This window comes from Stomoxys calcitrans, chromosome 2 (assembly GCF_963082655.1).
Source record: "Stomoxys calcitrans chromosome 2, idStoCalc2.1, whole genome shotgun sequence".
In the NCBI taxonomy this organism is placed as follows: domain Eukaryota; kingdom Metazoa; phylum Arthropoda; class Insecta; order Diptera; family Muscidae; genus Stomoxys; species Stomoxys calcitrans.
Genome location: NC_081553.1, coordinates 9,534,711 through 9,547,811, shown reverse-complemented (window position 1 = coordinate 9,547,811; position 13,101 = coordinate 9,534,711). Strand labels below are relative to the sequence as shown.

The following is a 13,101-nucleotide window of genomic DNA, read 5'->3' as shown; positions in this document are numbered from 1 at the left end:
GAGCTGAAATAAAGGGTATTTAGGAGTAGACCATGAATCTGACATCAACATTCGGGACCAATTGTCTAGGGGACGTCCCACCACCATAACAACCCCCCAAATAGGACGCATTTGCTCATCAAGACATATTGCAACTCAAGACAGTGGAGCTCGATGTTCATAGTTTTTAGGGCCCATACCCCAAACCAGGCATATTTGCTGGCCTTTTCAATAAGGGGTTTAAGTGAATGGTATTTGAGATTTGAAAACGAATTTGATATCCAATTTTGAGGCCTATAGCAATATGGGGTTAAAATATATGAAAATAGAGCACGTTGCTTATGTATTTTCAGGGCTAAGTGTTTGGGGGACTACCCCACTTCCCAAAACACCCCTAAATCGGGCATATTTACCAACCATATCAATGTGGGGCTTAAATGAAAGGAATTGGGGGTAGAGCAAGAATTGATACCCAATTTCGGGACCAATTTTCTGGGGGTCTACCCCTTTCCCAAAATACCTCACAAATAGCAATTTTTTACTGACCATTGCAATATGGGGCTTAAATAAAGGTATTTGGGAGTAGAATACGAATTTGATATCCAAATGTAGGACCATGGATTTAAGGCATCACCTCTTCCCCAAGGCACCCCCCAAAGGGTAAACATTTTTCGACCATGCCAAAATGTGGCTCAAATGAAAGGTATTAGATTAGAAAACGAAATTGATATTCAATTTTGGGACCATATGTTTAGGGAACGCCTCATCCTGTAAACTCCCCTCAAAACCAATGGCAATATGTGGTTTAAATAAATGGTATTTGGGAGAAGAACACGATGCTGATATTTTTCCAGGGCCAAGTGTCTGGGGGACCACCTCACCCCCGAAATCGCCCCTAAATCAGATATCAAGAGAATATCGGGCTGAAATAAAGTATTTCAAGAATGGAGTACACCTTACATCCAAACTTAAATTCATAGACCAATAAAGATCATATGGGATTCAGATAAAGGCACTTATATTGTTAAACTGTTAGTCACGCGATATACTATTTTCGTAGCATTGTATATCACTAAAAGCTCTTTAATTGTCGAAAATAAATATTCCAAGGAAAATTTTGTTCCGTATAAAGTAAAAGAAGGCGCAGCGGAGCGGGCCCGGTCCAGCTTGTTAGTTATATAAATAAATATAATTAACTTTTAATTTCATATAACAATGGTGAATAGTTTATTTGGCTTTAATTGTGAATTTGGCCCTAGAGGTCATTGGCAAAAGGGTACTCCAGCTAAAATTAATTATTCATACAAGGACACTTAATTTGTTAGTCACACACATACAGACCATTCAATTTATTTTATTTTGTGAGATTCATTAGAAATGCCTAGATAACGAATCCTAATATGACAATGCCTTCTTAATCTGTCGATGGTAAACGAATGGAAATAAAGAAGATTTGGGCATTCTTACATGAATGAATGAGGAGGCCTTCAAGTGTTAATTTCTTATTTGCTCATTTATATCCTCAAGTGAAGGCGAATTTCTGCAACATATACAATAGGCAGAGAGAGTCCAATCAATATTCATTTAGATGATGTTGATTATTTCTTGAGACGACACATACGAAATGTTATATAAATAGAAATACTTATGAAGGAGTGCAATTTACTTAAGGCATGAAAAATGAAAGAATGTTGCTAAAGGAACTTATTTTCATCTGACCAAATATTTATTGCTTATCTAATCACGCATGAAGCTTAAGAAGCATAATAAATTCGTGGTAGAATATTAGATATGCATAATGAAACAGGAGGCCACCGTAGCGTAGAGGTTATCATGTCCGCCTATGACGCTGAACGCCTGGGTTCGAATCCTGGCGAGACCATCAGAAAAAAATTTCAGCTGTGGTTTTCCCCTCCTAATGCTGGCAACATTTGTGGGGTACTATGCCATGTAAAACTTCTCTCCAAAGAGGTGTCGCACTGCGGACTCGGTTATAAAAAGGAAGCCCACTATCATTGAGCTTAAACTTGAATCGGACTGCACTCATTGATATGTGAGAAATTTGCATTTGCAATTTGAAGAGACAAGCCTTTCTCTTTTTATACTCTCCACCGTAGGATCGGGGTATACTAATTTCGTCATGTTTGTAAGTACTCGAAATATTCCTCTGAGACCCCATAAAGAATATATGTTCTTGATCGTCGTCACATTTTATGTCGATCTAGCCATGTCCGTCCGTCTGTAATTGTAAATAGGCCAAATCGGTTCATGTTTTGATATAGCTGTCATATAAACCGATCTTGGGTCTTAACTCCTTGAGCCTCTAGAGGGAGCAATTCTCGTCCGATTTGACTGAAATTTTGAACATGGTGTTTTGGTATCACTTCCAACAACTGCGCTAAGTATTGAAATCGGTTCATGTTTTGATGTAGCTGCCATATAAACCGATCTTGGGTCTTGACTTCTTGAGCCTCTAGAGGGCGCAATTCTTATCCGATTGGAATGAAATTTTGCACGACGTGTTTTGTTGTGATATCCAACAACTGTGCCAAGTATGGTTTTAATCGGTCTATAACCTGATATAGCTGTCATATAAACCGATCTGGGGACTTGACTTCTTGAGCTTCTAGAGGGCGCATTTCCCTCATGCATGACGTATTTTATTTTGATATGTTTTGTTGTGATATCCAACAACTGTGCAAAGTACGGTTCAAATCCGTCTACAACCTGATATAGCTGTTATATAAACCGATCTTGGGTCTTGACTTCTTGAGCCTCTAGAGGGCGCAATTCTTATCCGATTGGAATGAGGTATTGCACGACGTGTTTTGTTATGATATCCAATAACTGTGCTAAGTATGGCGCAAATCGGTCCTTAACCTGATATCTTGACTTCTTGAGTCACTAAAGGGCCCAATTCTTATTTGTTTTGAATGAAATTTTGCACGACGTGTTTTGTTATGATATCCAATAACTGTGTTAAGTATAGCGCAAATGAAATCATAACCTGATATAGCTTCCATATAAACCGATTTTGAATCTTGACTTCTTGAGCCACTAGAGGGCGCAATTCGTATCCGATTTGAATCAAATTTTGTGCGAAGTATTTTGTTATGATATCCAATAACTGTGCTAAGTATGGCGCAAATCGGTCCATAACCTGATATAGCTGTCATATAAACCCATCTGGGGTCTTGACTTCTTGAGCTTCTAGAGGGCGCAATTCCTATTATTATTATGCGATTTGCCTGAAATTTTGTACGACGGATCCTCTCATGACCATCAACATATGTGTTTATTATGGTCTGAATCGGTCTATAGCCTGATACAGCTCCCATATAAATCGATCTCTCGATTTTTCTTCTTGAGCCCCCAAAGGGTGCAATTCTTATTCAAATTGGCTGACTTTTTACACAGGTCTCCAATATATAATTTAATTTTGGTCTGAACCGGACCATATCTTGATATGGCTCTAATAGCAGAGCAAATCTTTTCTTATATCCTGTTTTGCCTAAGAAGAGATGCCGGGAAAAGAACTCGACAAATGCGTTCCATGGTGGAGGGTATATAAGATTCGGCCCGGCCGAACTTTGCACGCTTTTACTTGTTATAGTTAAGGTGCTTTAAAACATTTCGAGACATATCAAACGAAGTGACAAGTTCGAGGTATAGGAACGGATAACATTTTGTTTGCAATTTCTCAATATATTCATCTCAGACCATATGAAGCATGTATAGGCTTTATTGATTTGACATATTCTTAGTCGGTCGCTCATTCTTTTAAATGAGCTAACCTATGTGCTTCAATTTTTGGAGGGCATATTAGACTTGGTCTAGGCTAACTTAGAGCGTTTTTTACTTTACTTATTGTTATTTATTTAGTGCAAGTAAACGTAATTATGCTTGCCAGTGTACTTTATGCTGACCAGTCTGCACTCTATTTACACGCGGCTTCATTCTTTATTTGGTAACAGTTTAAATTAAAAGCGATTATTTATGCAATATGACTACCATTTTCGTGTTTTCCAATATTTAATTGGAATATGCTGTTGTTCATTGTTTACAGACAAATAAGACACAGCTAATTATTGGAAACTCAATTTAAATTCATTTTGATGCAATTTGTAATTAATAGTTTTCAACGGAATTCGGCATTTAATTGTAACTTTTTTTTTCAGGTGGCTTTATGGGTGATATTGCTTTGCCCGATGTTCAATATGATGATGACTATCCCTTGGTGGCATACACCCAAATGTGGGAGGAACTGCCACAGTCTGATGCCCCCATCAACGATGCGCCCATGAAGTTCAATGACACATTCCAGAAAGAGATGGAAATACTGAAACAAGAGGTTTACAATGAGGGCCTCCAGGTGGAGGAGGAAGGACTCACTGATATTATTCGGCGCAAGACCAAATTGCCCAGTAGTAAATCGGATTTCAATATGGATCCTTTGCAGGTAGTTAACCTTATTGCTCCTTCATTAAAAAAAATGAGATTGAGATAATTTTTGTTTTAATTTACAGTCAGCAAATGAGTTGATCAAACCCAAAAATAATCTCAACTATGATCCTATTAATTACAAGAACGATGTCATTAGCTCAGAGGATCATGAGGCTAGAAAATATTCCATGAGCCTACCCACCAAAGCCAATGGCATGCCAACCGAGGATATCTATCTCAGCAAAGGTTCAGTGGATAAAGGGTTCAATATGACGAAGGATAAATTCGATACATCTTTGGCACACAATGAGAAAAGCCTCACCGAGGCGGAAAAATATAATAAAACAACACCTGGCATGTTAAATCGTAATGTGGATCAACGTAAAATTCAATCAAATACCAAAGATATTGAATTGGATACGGGCAATAATTTTGTTTCCGAGCGTAAAATTGTAATACTGCCCACGGCCTTGCCAGCCCAGCGTTCTACATTGCCAAATGTTTATAGTAATGCTGGAGGAAATGGCATGAAATTAGATGACATTCAAGAGTTAAAGGGAAGCAGCACCATTATAAAGAGAAGAAATAGAAGAGGACGAAAGAATCGGTAAGTTAGAAGCATTTTACGAAAAACAAGTAAAAGCGTGCTAAGTTCGGCCGGGCCGAATCTTATATACCCTCCACCATGGATCGCATTTGCCGAGTACTTTTCCCGGCATCTCTACTTAGGCAAAAAAAAGCATAAAAGAAAAGATTTGCTCTACTATTAGAGCGATATCAAGATATGGTCCGGTTCGGACCACAATTAAATTATGTATTTACTGTGTAAAATGTCAGCCAATTCGAATAAGAATTGCGCCCTTGGGAGCTCAAGAAGTAAAATAGAGAGATCTATTTATATGGGAGCTGTATCAGGCTATAGACCGATTCAGACCATAATAAACACGCATGTTGATGGTCATAAGAGGATCCGACGTACAAAACTTCAGGTGTAAACCGGATAATAATTGCGACCTATAGAGGCTCAAGAAGTCAAGTTTCCAAATCGATTTATATGGCAGCTATATCAGGTTATTAACCGATTTAAACCCTATTTGGCACAGTTGTTGAAAGTCATAATAAAATATGTCATGCAAAATTTTAGCCAAATCTGATAGGAATTGCGTCCTCTGGAAACTCAAGAAGTCAAGTCCCCAGATCGGTTTATGTGGTAGCTATATCAGGTTGTGGACCGATTTGAACCTAACTTAGCACAGCGAAATATGTTGTGCAAAATTTCATTCCAATCGGATAAGAATTACGTTCTCTAGAGGCTCAAGAAACCAAGACCCAATCGGTGGCTTAAATCGGTTCATAACCTAAGATAGCTCCAATAGCATAGCTATTTTCGAGAGGAGAGTCTCAGTGAGGAGTCAGATGGCACTGGCTCTTAATTAAATACTGAGTGTCAATGATACTCAAGATGACAAGGCGAGTTATTGTCGCCTTCAAATAACCAATGGCCAACATCAGCGTCTGTTCACCGGTTAGGGGTGGCTGGAGGCGAGCGTTGGATCTTGGAGCAAGCGGCTCGACACAACGAGTGATACATACAAAACCCATGCGGTTGGGGCGCTGGGCCAGTAACCCGCCCCCGGAAAACTATGAGAACTACGATGAGAAACAAAGGAATAGTAAAAACGGACCCCCCCACCAACGTTGACGACACACGCAAACAAAGAAAGGACCACGATTTGCGGATCTGCACCTGGAATGTGCGCACCCGTTATAGAGAAGGTGCAGTATGTGCGCTGGCGGATGTATTCGATAAGTACAAGGCAGATATTACTGCTTTACAAAAAGTGCGAAGGACTATGAATGACGTCACTACAACACCAAACGGTGACGAACTATACTACAGCTGCCATAACAGGAGGCATGAATTTGGTTGTGGATTTGTGGTTAGTCGGAGACTGGAACACCTTGTCTCCAGCATTACTCCGGTGGATGAGAGGCTAGCCACAATCCGCATAAAAGCCAAATTCTTCAACATCAGCCTTGCTCGTGCCCATGCCCCGACGGAAGACAAAGACGAGCAGACCAAGCATATTTTGTACGAGCGCCTAGAGAGAGATTATGACCGCCGTTACGCCCATGATATTAATATCGTTCTGGGAGATTTTAATGCGAAGATAGGGAAGGAAGACATTTTTGGTCAAACAGTCGGAAAGTTTAGCCTCCACGAGATAACTTCCAGTAATGTGTTGAGGCTGAAAGATTTCACCGCAGGTAGTTCACATGGTAGTTAGTAGCACTAGATTTTAACATAAAAATATTCACAAAGCCACATGGCTGTCACCCGATCAAAACATGGGAATCAAAATTGATCACGTTGTGATAGATGGTAGGCATTCATCCAGCGTGTTAGATGTACGATCAATTCGTGGAGCGAATATAGATTCGTATCATAACCTTGTTGCAGCAAAGGTTCGCACCTGTTTGAACATGGCAAAGAGGAAAGTACAACAAATGGCAGCGGCATACTCCACTCGACTCACCCAACTGATAGATGAAAGCACTCCTTGTTCCGATGATATAATGGCGCAGTGGCAAACTATTGCCGCGAAATCCGTACTTGGGTACCGGAAGCCTCCTCCAAGAAAACCCATGGTACGACCAAGAGTGTCGAGATGCTACTGCAGCCAAGAATGCGGCATATAGAGCAACCCTGCAATCTGTAGCAACGCGCCAGATGAAGGACAGGTATCGGGTGAAAAGGAGAGAGGAGAAATGTCTATTCCGCAGAATGAAAAAGGAAATAGAAAGACGTGAGTGTGAGCGAATTGAGGTAACTGACAGAGATAACATGCTGAGGATATGAAAAGAACATTTTACCCAACTGTTAGTGTCTGAAGTTGGCGGCGAAGAGGATACCGCAGAACCAATCCCTGATGATGGTATAGAATGTTTACCTTCTAGTCAGAATGAGCTCCAGGTAGCAGTGATCCGACTTAAGAACAACAAGGCAGCAGGAGCCGACAGGTTACTTGCTGAACTATTTAAAACCGGAGGCGACACGCTGATAAGGCGTATGCATCAGCTTATCTGCGCAATCTGCCTAGAAGAACGCTTACGTGACGATTGGAACCTCAGCATACTATGTCCCGTACACAAGAAAGGAGACAAGATGGAATGTGCAAACTACAGACGAATAAGTCTCCTTCCCATCGCATACAAGATACTCTCGAGCGTACTGTGTGAAAGATTACAACCTAAAGTCAATTAGATAATTGGGCCCTATCAATGCGGCCACCTTGGACCAGATATTCCCACATCGCCAAATCCTGGAAAAGACCCGAGAAGGACAAATCAACACCTACCATCTCTTGTTGACTACAAAGCCGCCATCGATACTCCTTTACGTTCAAAGGTATTTCAAGCCGTGACTGAGTTTGGTATTCCTGCAAAATTAATAAGACTCTGCAGGATGATACTTGCTGATACGCGTTCCGCAGTAAGAATGAGAAAGAATCTCTACGAACCATTTAATATCAAACGAGGTTTCAGACAAGGAGGCAGCCTATCGTGTGATCTCTTTATTATACTGCTGGAGAAGATTATACGTGATGCAGATGTGAATAGATATGGCACACTAATCACAAGAGAATCGGAAGTAGTAACTGGAGCCTTTGAAAGAATCGAAAGAGAGTCAGTGAAAATGGGTCTGACAGTAAATAGAGATAAGACGAAATGGATGGTTTCAACTCCAAAAAAGCCTTGCACAATTGAGCAGATAAAGAAAATGGAGAAAGTTGGGGATCACAACTTTGAGACAGTTAGTAACTTTATCTACCTCGGCACTGACGTAACCGAAACGAATGACACCAGTTTTAAGATTTAGCGAAGAATAATACCGACAAACAGATGCTACTTTGGATTAACTAAGCAGTTAAGAAACAAGCCCTCTCTCGACAGACGAAGATTATGCTATACAATACACTGATACTACCCGGGCTGAAGCATGGGTACTTGTGAAAGCAGATGAGGCAGTGTTTGGAGTATTTGAGAGAAAGATTCTTTGTAATATATATGGACCAGTTTGCGTTAATGGAGATATTCTCCGACGTATGAACCACGAGTTGTATGAGCTGTATGACGACGATAGCATAGTTACACGCATTAAAATACAACGGCTGCATTGGCTAGGTCATGTTGTCAGAATGGATGAAGAAGCTCCAGCAAAGAAGTCTTTTAACGGCAAACACACGCACCGGGTACACACAAACCGGGAAGACCAAAAGCCCGATGAAAAGATCAAGTGGTGGGAGACACCTCGAAATCTGGTGTCAGAGATTTTAGAATGAGCGCAGAAGATTGAGGCGCTTGGAACACTATTCTACGTTCGGCTGGTGGAACAAATATTTTGTGATAGCCAATTAAAGTAAAAGTAAGCATAGCAATTCTTGTCCAAAACTGCAAATTTGCTAATTAACATTCTATTAAGGAGCCATCCATTAAGGAACAGGGGCAAACTTCTCTTATATCAATTATCATAAATTTTATAGCCCTATCCGAATAGCGTTCCAAATTGCGACACTTATTTGGGGGAAGTTTATACATGGCTTCTATGCATGGCATACCACCTCACAAATGTCAGCATGATTAGGAGGGGAAACCATAGCTGAAAATGTTTTCTGATTTTCTCGGCAGGAGACAAACCCAGGCGTTCAGGTGGCTGCGCTACGGTGGCAATGCTTATACATTATCCTTTATATGTGTATATAGAGATATACAGGGCAAAAAACTTTAAAAATTCGATTCTTAGTGAATCTTATAAGATTCGGCTGATCCAAACTTACCACGATTTAATTTCTTTTTCCTTCATACTAATTCAGATATAAAATTACTTAATTTTTGTAAGTTTTAAGCGATGTTTAAAGTCATTATTTTTTAAGCCTTAGTTAAATTCCCATCCATTTATGGTTATTATTCCCTGCTCTGTGTCTTTCATTTCAGTCGCAGCTTCAATCAACACAGCCGTTTAGATTATAACTTAAGAATGCAAAAATTGAAAGAAGAACTCATGCGACCTGTGGGGGAGGGAAAGAAACAACATCATCATCATCACCATCAACATTATCAACACCAAGAAAAGCCACATCATCAGGACCAGCAAGAGCCCAACAAAAAGTTCACAGAGAAAATCTCCAATAATGTGACAGATAATGAGACCATGAATGATGACATGAGATATTCGAAATTTGGCGATATGTTCTCGGATATCGAAACGGAGGATGAAGTCAGGCATGGGGCAGATATTGTACCTGCTTATGAGGCAGAAGAAAATGAGTAAGTAGAACTACACAGAATCAAGTACTGACATAATTTAAAAGATGCTAAAGACCAATTTCTTTGAATGCATACAATTTCCTTTGTGCTCTTTTAATCGTTGTTGAATGTTTATTTTAATGTTCACTCTCTGCTCTTTTAAATTGTTTACAAACTGTTATTACCTGTTAATGTCCTTATTTCACTTGGTCCCCATCACCCTTTCTCGTTCCAGTGAATTTAGTTTTGTTCGAGAACATCGTCGACTACCTCGTGCGGTAACGGCCAAAAAGGAACGCGTTTGGGACTATGGAGTGATACCCTATGAAATCGATGGTAATTTCAGTGGCCTACACAAGGCTCTATTCAAACAGGCCATGCGTCACTGGGAAAACTCCACTTGTATTAAGTTTGTGGAGCGTGAACCTGAGCATCATTCCAACTACATTGTATTTACCATACGTGGATGCGGGTAAGTTAAGGCAAAAAAAAAACGTATAAATGAAACACACCGGAAAAAATTAAATGAAAAATGTTTGAATTTCTAACACAGTACTTCAGTTAACATGGTGTGGTGTGGTACTCGGTTATAAAAGATCAAAGAATAAACCAACATAATTATTTATATTGACCTTTGTATAATCATAATCGAAGTTGAACGGTCGTGAAAAGTTTACGCCCGACTGTACAATATTACAAAAAGTTTGTTGGAATTTTCCCCGAGACTGATTCGGTATTTTGCCATTTGCGAAGGCATTTTTAGATTTAAAAATTTTTAACTGACTCGGATAGGCTACTAAATGTTTCATATATCTTAAGGCATATGTGTCCAGGTTCGATTCTTCATTCAAAAATTAAGCAATTTATAATATATATATCGCAAAATGTGAAAAAAGTGAATTTGGTCCAAAAATGTAGTTCCATTGTTTCCTCTCTGTAAAAAAATATTTTTCTTCAAATCTTCAATTTGACTTATTATATTGTAAGCGGTAATTAATAAGCAGTTTGACTTATTATATTTCTGTATATGAGTATATATGAAAATTTTGTTATATATGTTGACTCTAGTTAGGAATACATAATGAACAAAGTTGGATTTTTTTTTTCTTAAAAAAAAACCGTAAGGAAAGGCAAAAGTCGAGCGGTGCCGACTTTATAATACCCTATACCTACGCAATAAATACAAAAGGTGGCTATAACAATTCTGAACCAATTTTGATGGACCTCGGCGGATGTATTCAGATGGGTTATTTAAACTCCGGTAAATGTAATAACTACGGTTGACAAATGACAACAAATTACCCAAAATCTGATGAACATATATATGGGAGCTATATGACAATCTAAATGGATTTTAACCAAACTTCTTAGATATTGTGGTAGTCATTGAGGAAAGCGTTGTGCACAATTTCGGTGGGATTGGTCAATAAATGCGTTTGCAGTGGCTTTAGAAGTGAACATCGGGCGATACATATAACTGACAGTTATATCTACAACTGATACAATTTCTATGAAATTCACCAGTACAATTGAGTGTTATAACAAAATCCTTCTTTCCAAATTTTGAGAGAATCGGTTAACAAATGACCATTTTATTGTTGTATTACTGCAAATCGGACTAACATATATATAGAAGCTATATCCAAATCTGAACCGATTTCTATAAAATCCACAGTAACATCGAAAGTCATAAAAAAATCCTTCTTTCCAAATTTCGAGAGAATAGGTTTATTAATGACCATTTTATTGCTGTATTACTGCAAATCGGACGAACATATATATGGAAGCTATATCCAAATCTGAACCGATTTTTTCAAATTTCAATAGGCTTCGTCTCTAGGCCGAAAAACATGCCAATACCAAATGTGATGACGATCATCGACCTGTAGTTTGTACAAAAATTAACATAGACAGACAGACGAACAGACAGACGGACAGACAGATGGACAGACAGACAGACAGATGGACAGACAGACGGACAAAGCTAAATCGAATCAGAAAGCGATTCTGAGTCGATTGGTATACTTATCAATGGGTCTATCTCTCTTCCTTTTGGGTGTTACAAGCAAATCAACTATGCTATAATACCCTGTACCACAGTAATGGTGTAGGGTATAAAAAACTGGAAAAGCCCTTAGAATTCTCAAAACGCAATGCATATTTTCGTGACCCCTGAAAAAATATCAGCATCGTGCTCTTCTTTCAAATACCATTTATTTAAACCCCATACTCCCATTGGTTTTGAGGGGAGTTTACACGATGAGGCGTCCCCCAAACTCATGACCCCAAAATAGGTTATAAAATTCGTTTTCTAATCTCAAAAACTTTTCATTTGAGCCACATATTGGCATGGTCCAAAAATTTTTACCCTTTGGGGGGTGTTTTAGGGAAGGGGTGATGCCTTAAATAAATGGTCCTAAATTTGGATATCAAATTCGTATTCTACTCCCATACTGTGAGGGTCAGTAAAAAATTGTTGTTTGTGGGGTATTATGGGAAAGGGGTAGACCCCCAGAAAATTGGTCCCGAAAGTGGGTATCAATTCTTGCTCTTCCACCCAATATCATTTATTTAAGCTTCACATTGACATGGTCGGTAGATATGACCGATTTAGGGGTGTTTTGGGGATTGGGATTAGAGGTGTTTTGGGGATTGGGAAAATATATCAGAAATGTGCTCTATCCTCATATATCTATATATAATTTATTTGAACCCCATAATAACATTGGCCTCAAAATTGGACATCAAATTCGTTTTCTAATCTCATTTACACTCCTTATTACAAAAGTCAGCAAATATGTCCGGTTTGGGGTATTGGCCCTAAAATCTACAAATATTTAGTTCCACTCTATTTAAGACCCAAATTGTCTTGGTGAGCAAATACGTCCTATTTGGTGGTTGTTATGGTGGTGGGACGTCCCCAAGACAGTTTGTCCCTAATGCTGATATCAGATACGTGGTCTACTTCCAAATACCTTCAATTTGAGCCCCTTATTTCCATAGTCGGCAAACATGACCGGCTTAGGGGGGTGTTTTGGGGGATGGGCGCCCACGCATTGAGTTGGCCTTGAAAATATATATCGGATTCCTGTTATACTCTAATAACCCTCTTATTTGAGCCCCATATTGCAATAGCAATATGGGGCTCAAAATACTTCCTATTTGGGTGGTGTTGTGGGGGTGGGGTGGCCCAATAGACACTTTTCCCAAATATTGATGTCAGTCTCGTGCTTTACTCCCAAAGACCTTTCATTTGAGCCCCATATTGCTATGGTCGTAAATTTGTCCCCTTTGGGGGATGTTTTTGAGGAGAGGCGGCCCCCCAAAAACTTGGTCCCATATTTGGAATTCTACACTCAAATACCTTTTATA

General features: G+C 39.2%; 1 protein-coding gene across 5 annotated transcripts in view; it reads left to right on the top strand.

The window, feature by feature from the left end:
- Positions 1-13,101, top strand: part of LOC106084331 (protein tolkin) — a 145,689-nt gene that overhangs the window by 122,570 nt on the left and 10,018 nt on the right. For all 5 annotated transcript variants that reach the window (XM_059362450.1, XM_013247954.2, XM_013247935.2 and 2 more), the window contains 4 exons: positions 4,158-4,438; positions 4,506-5,029; positions 9,418-9,750; positions 9,965-10,201. In XM_059362450.1, the coding sequence (XP_059218433.1) occupies positions 4,158-4,438; positions 4,506-5,029; positions 9,418-9,750; positions 9,965-10,201 (1,375 nt within the window). The remainder of the gene's footprint in view (positions 1-4,157; positions 4,439-4,505; positions 5,030-9,417; positions 9,751-9,964; positions 10,202-13,101) is intronic.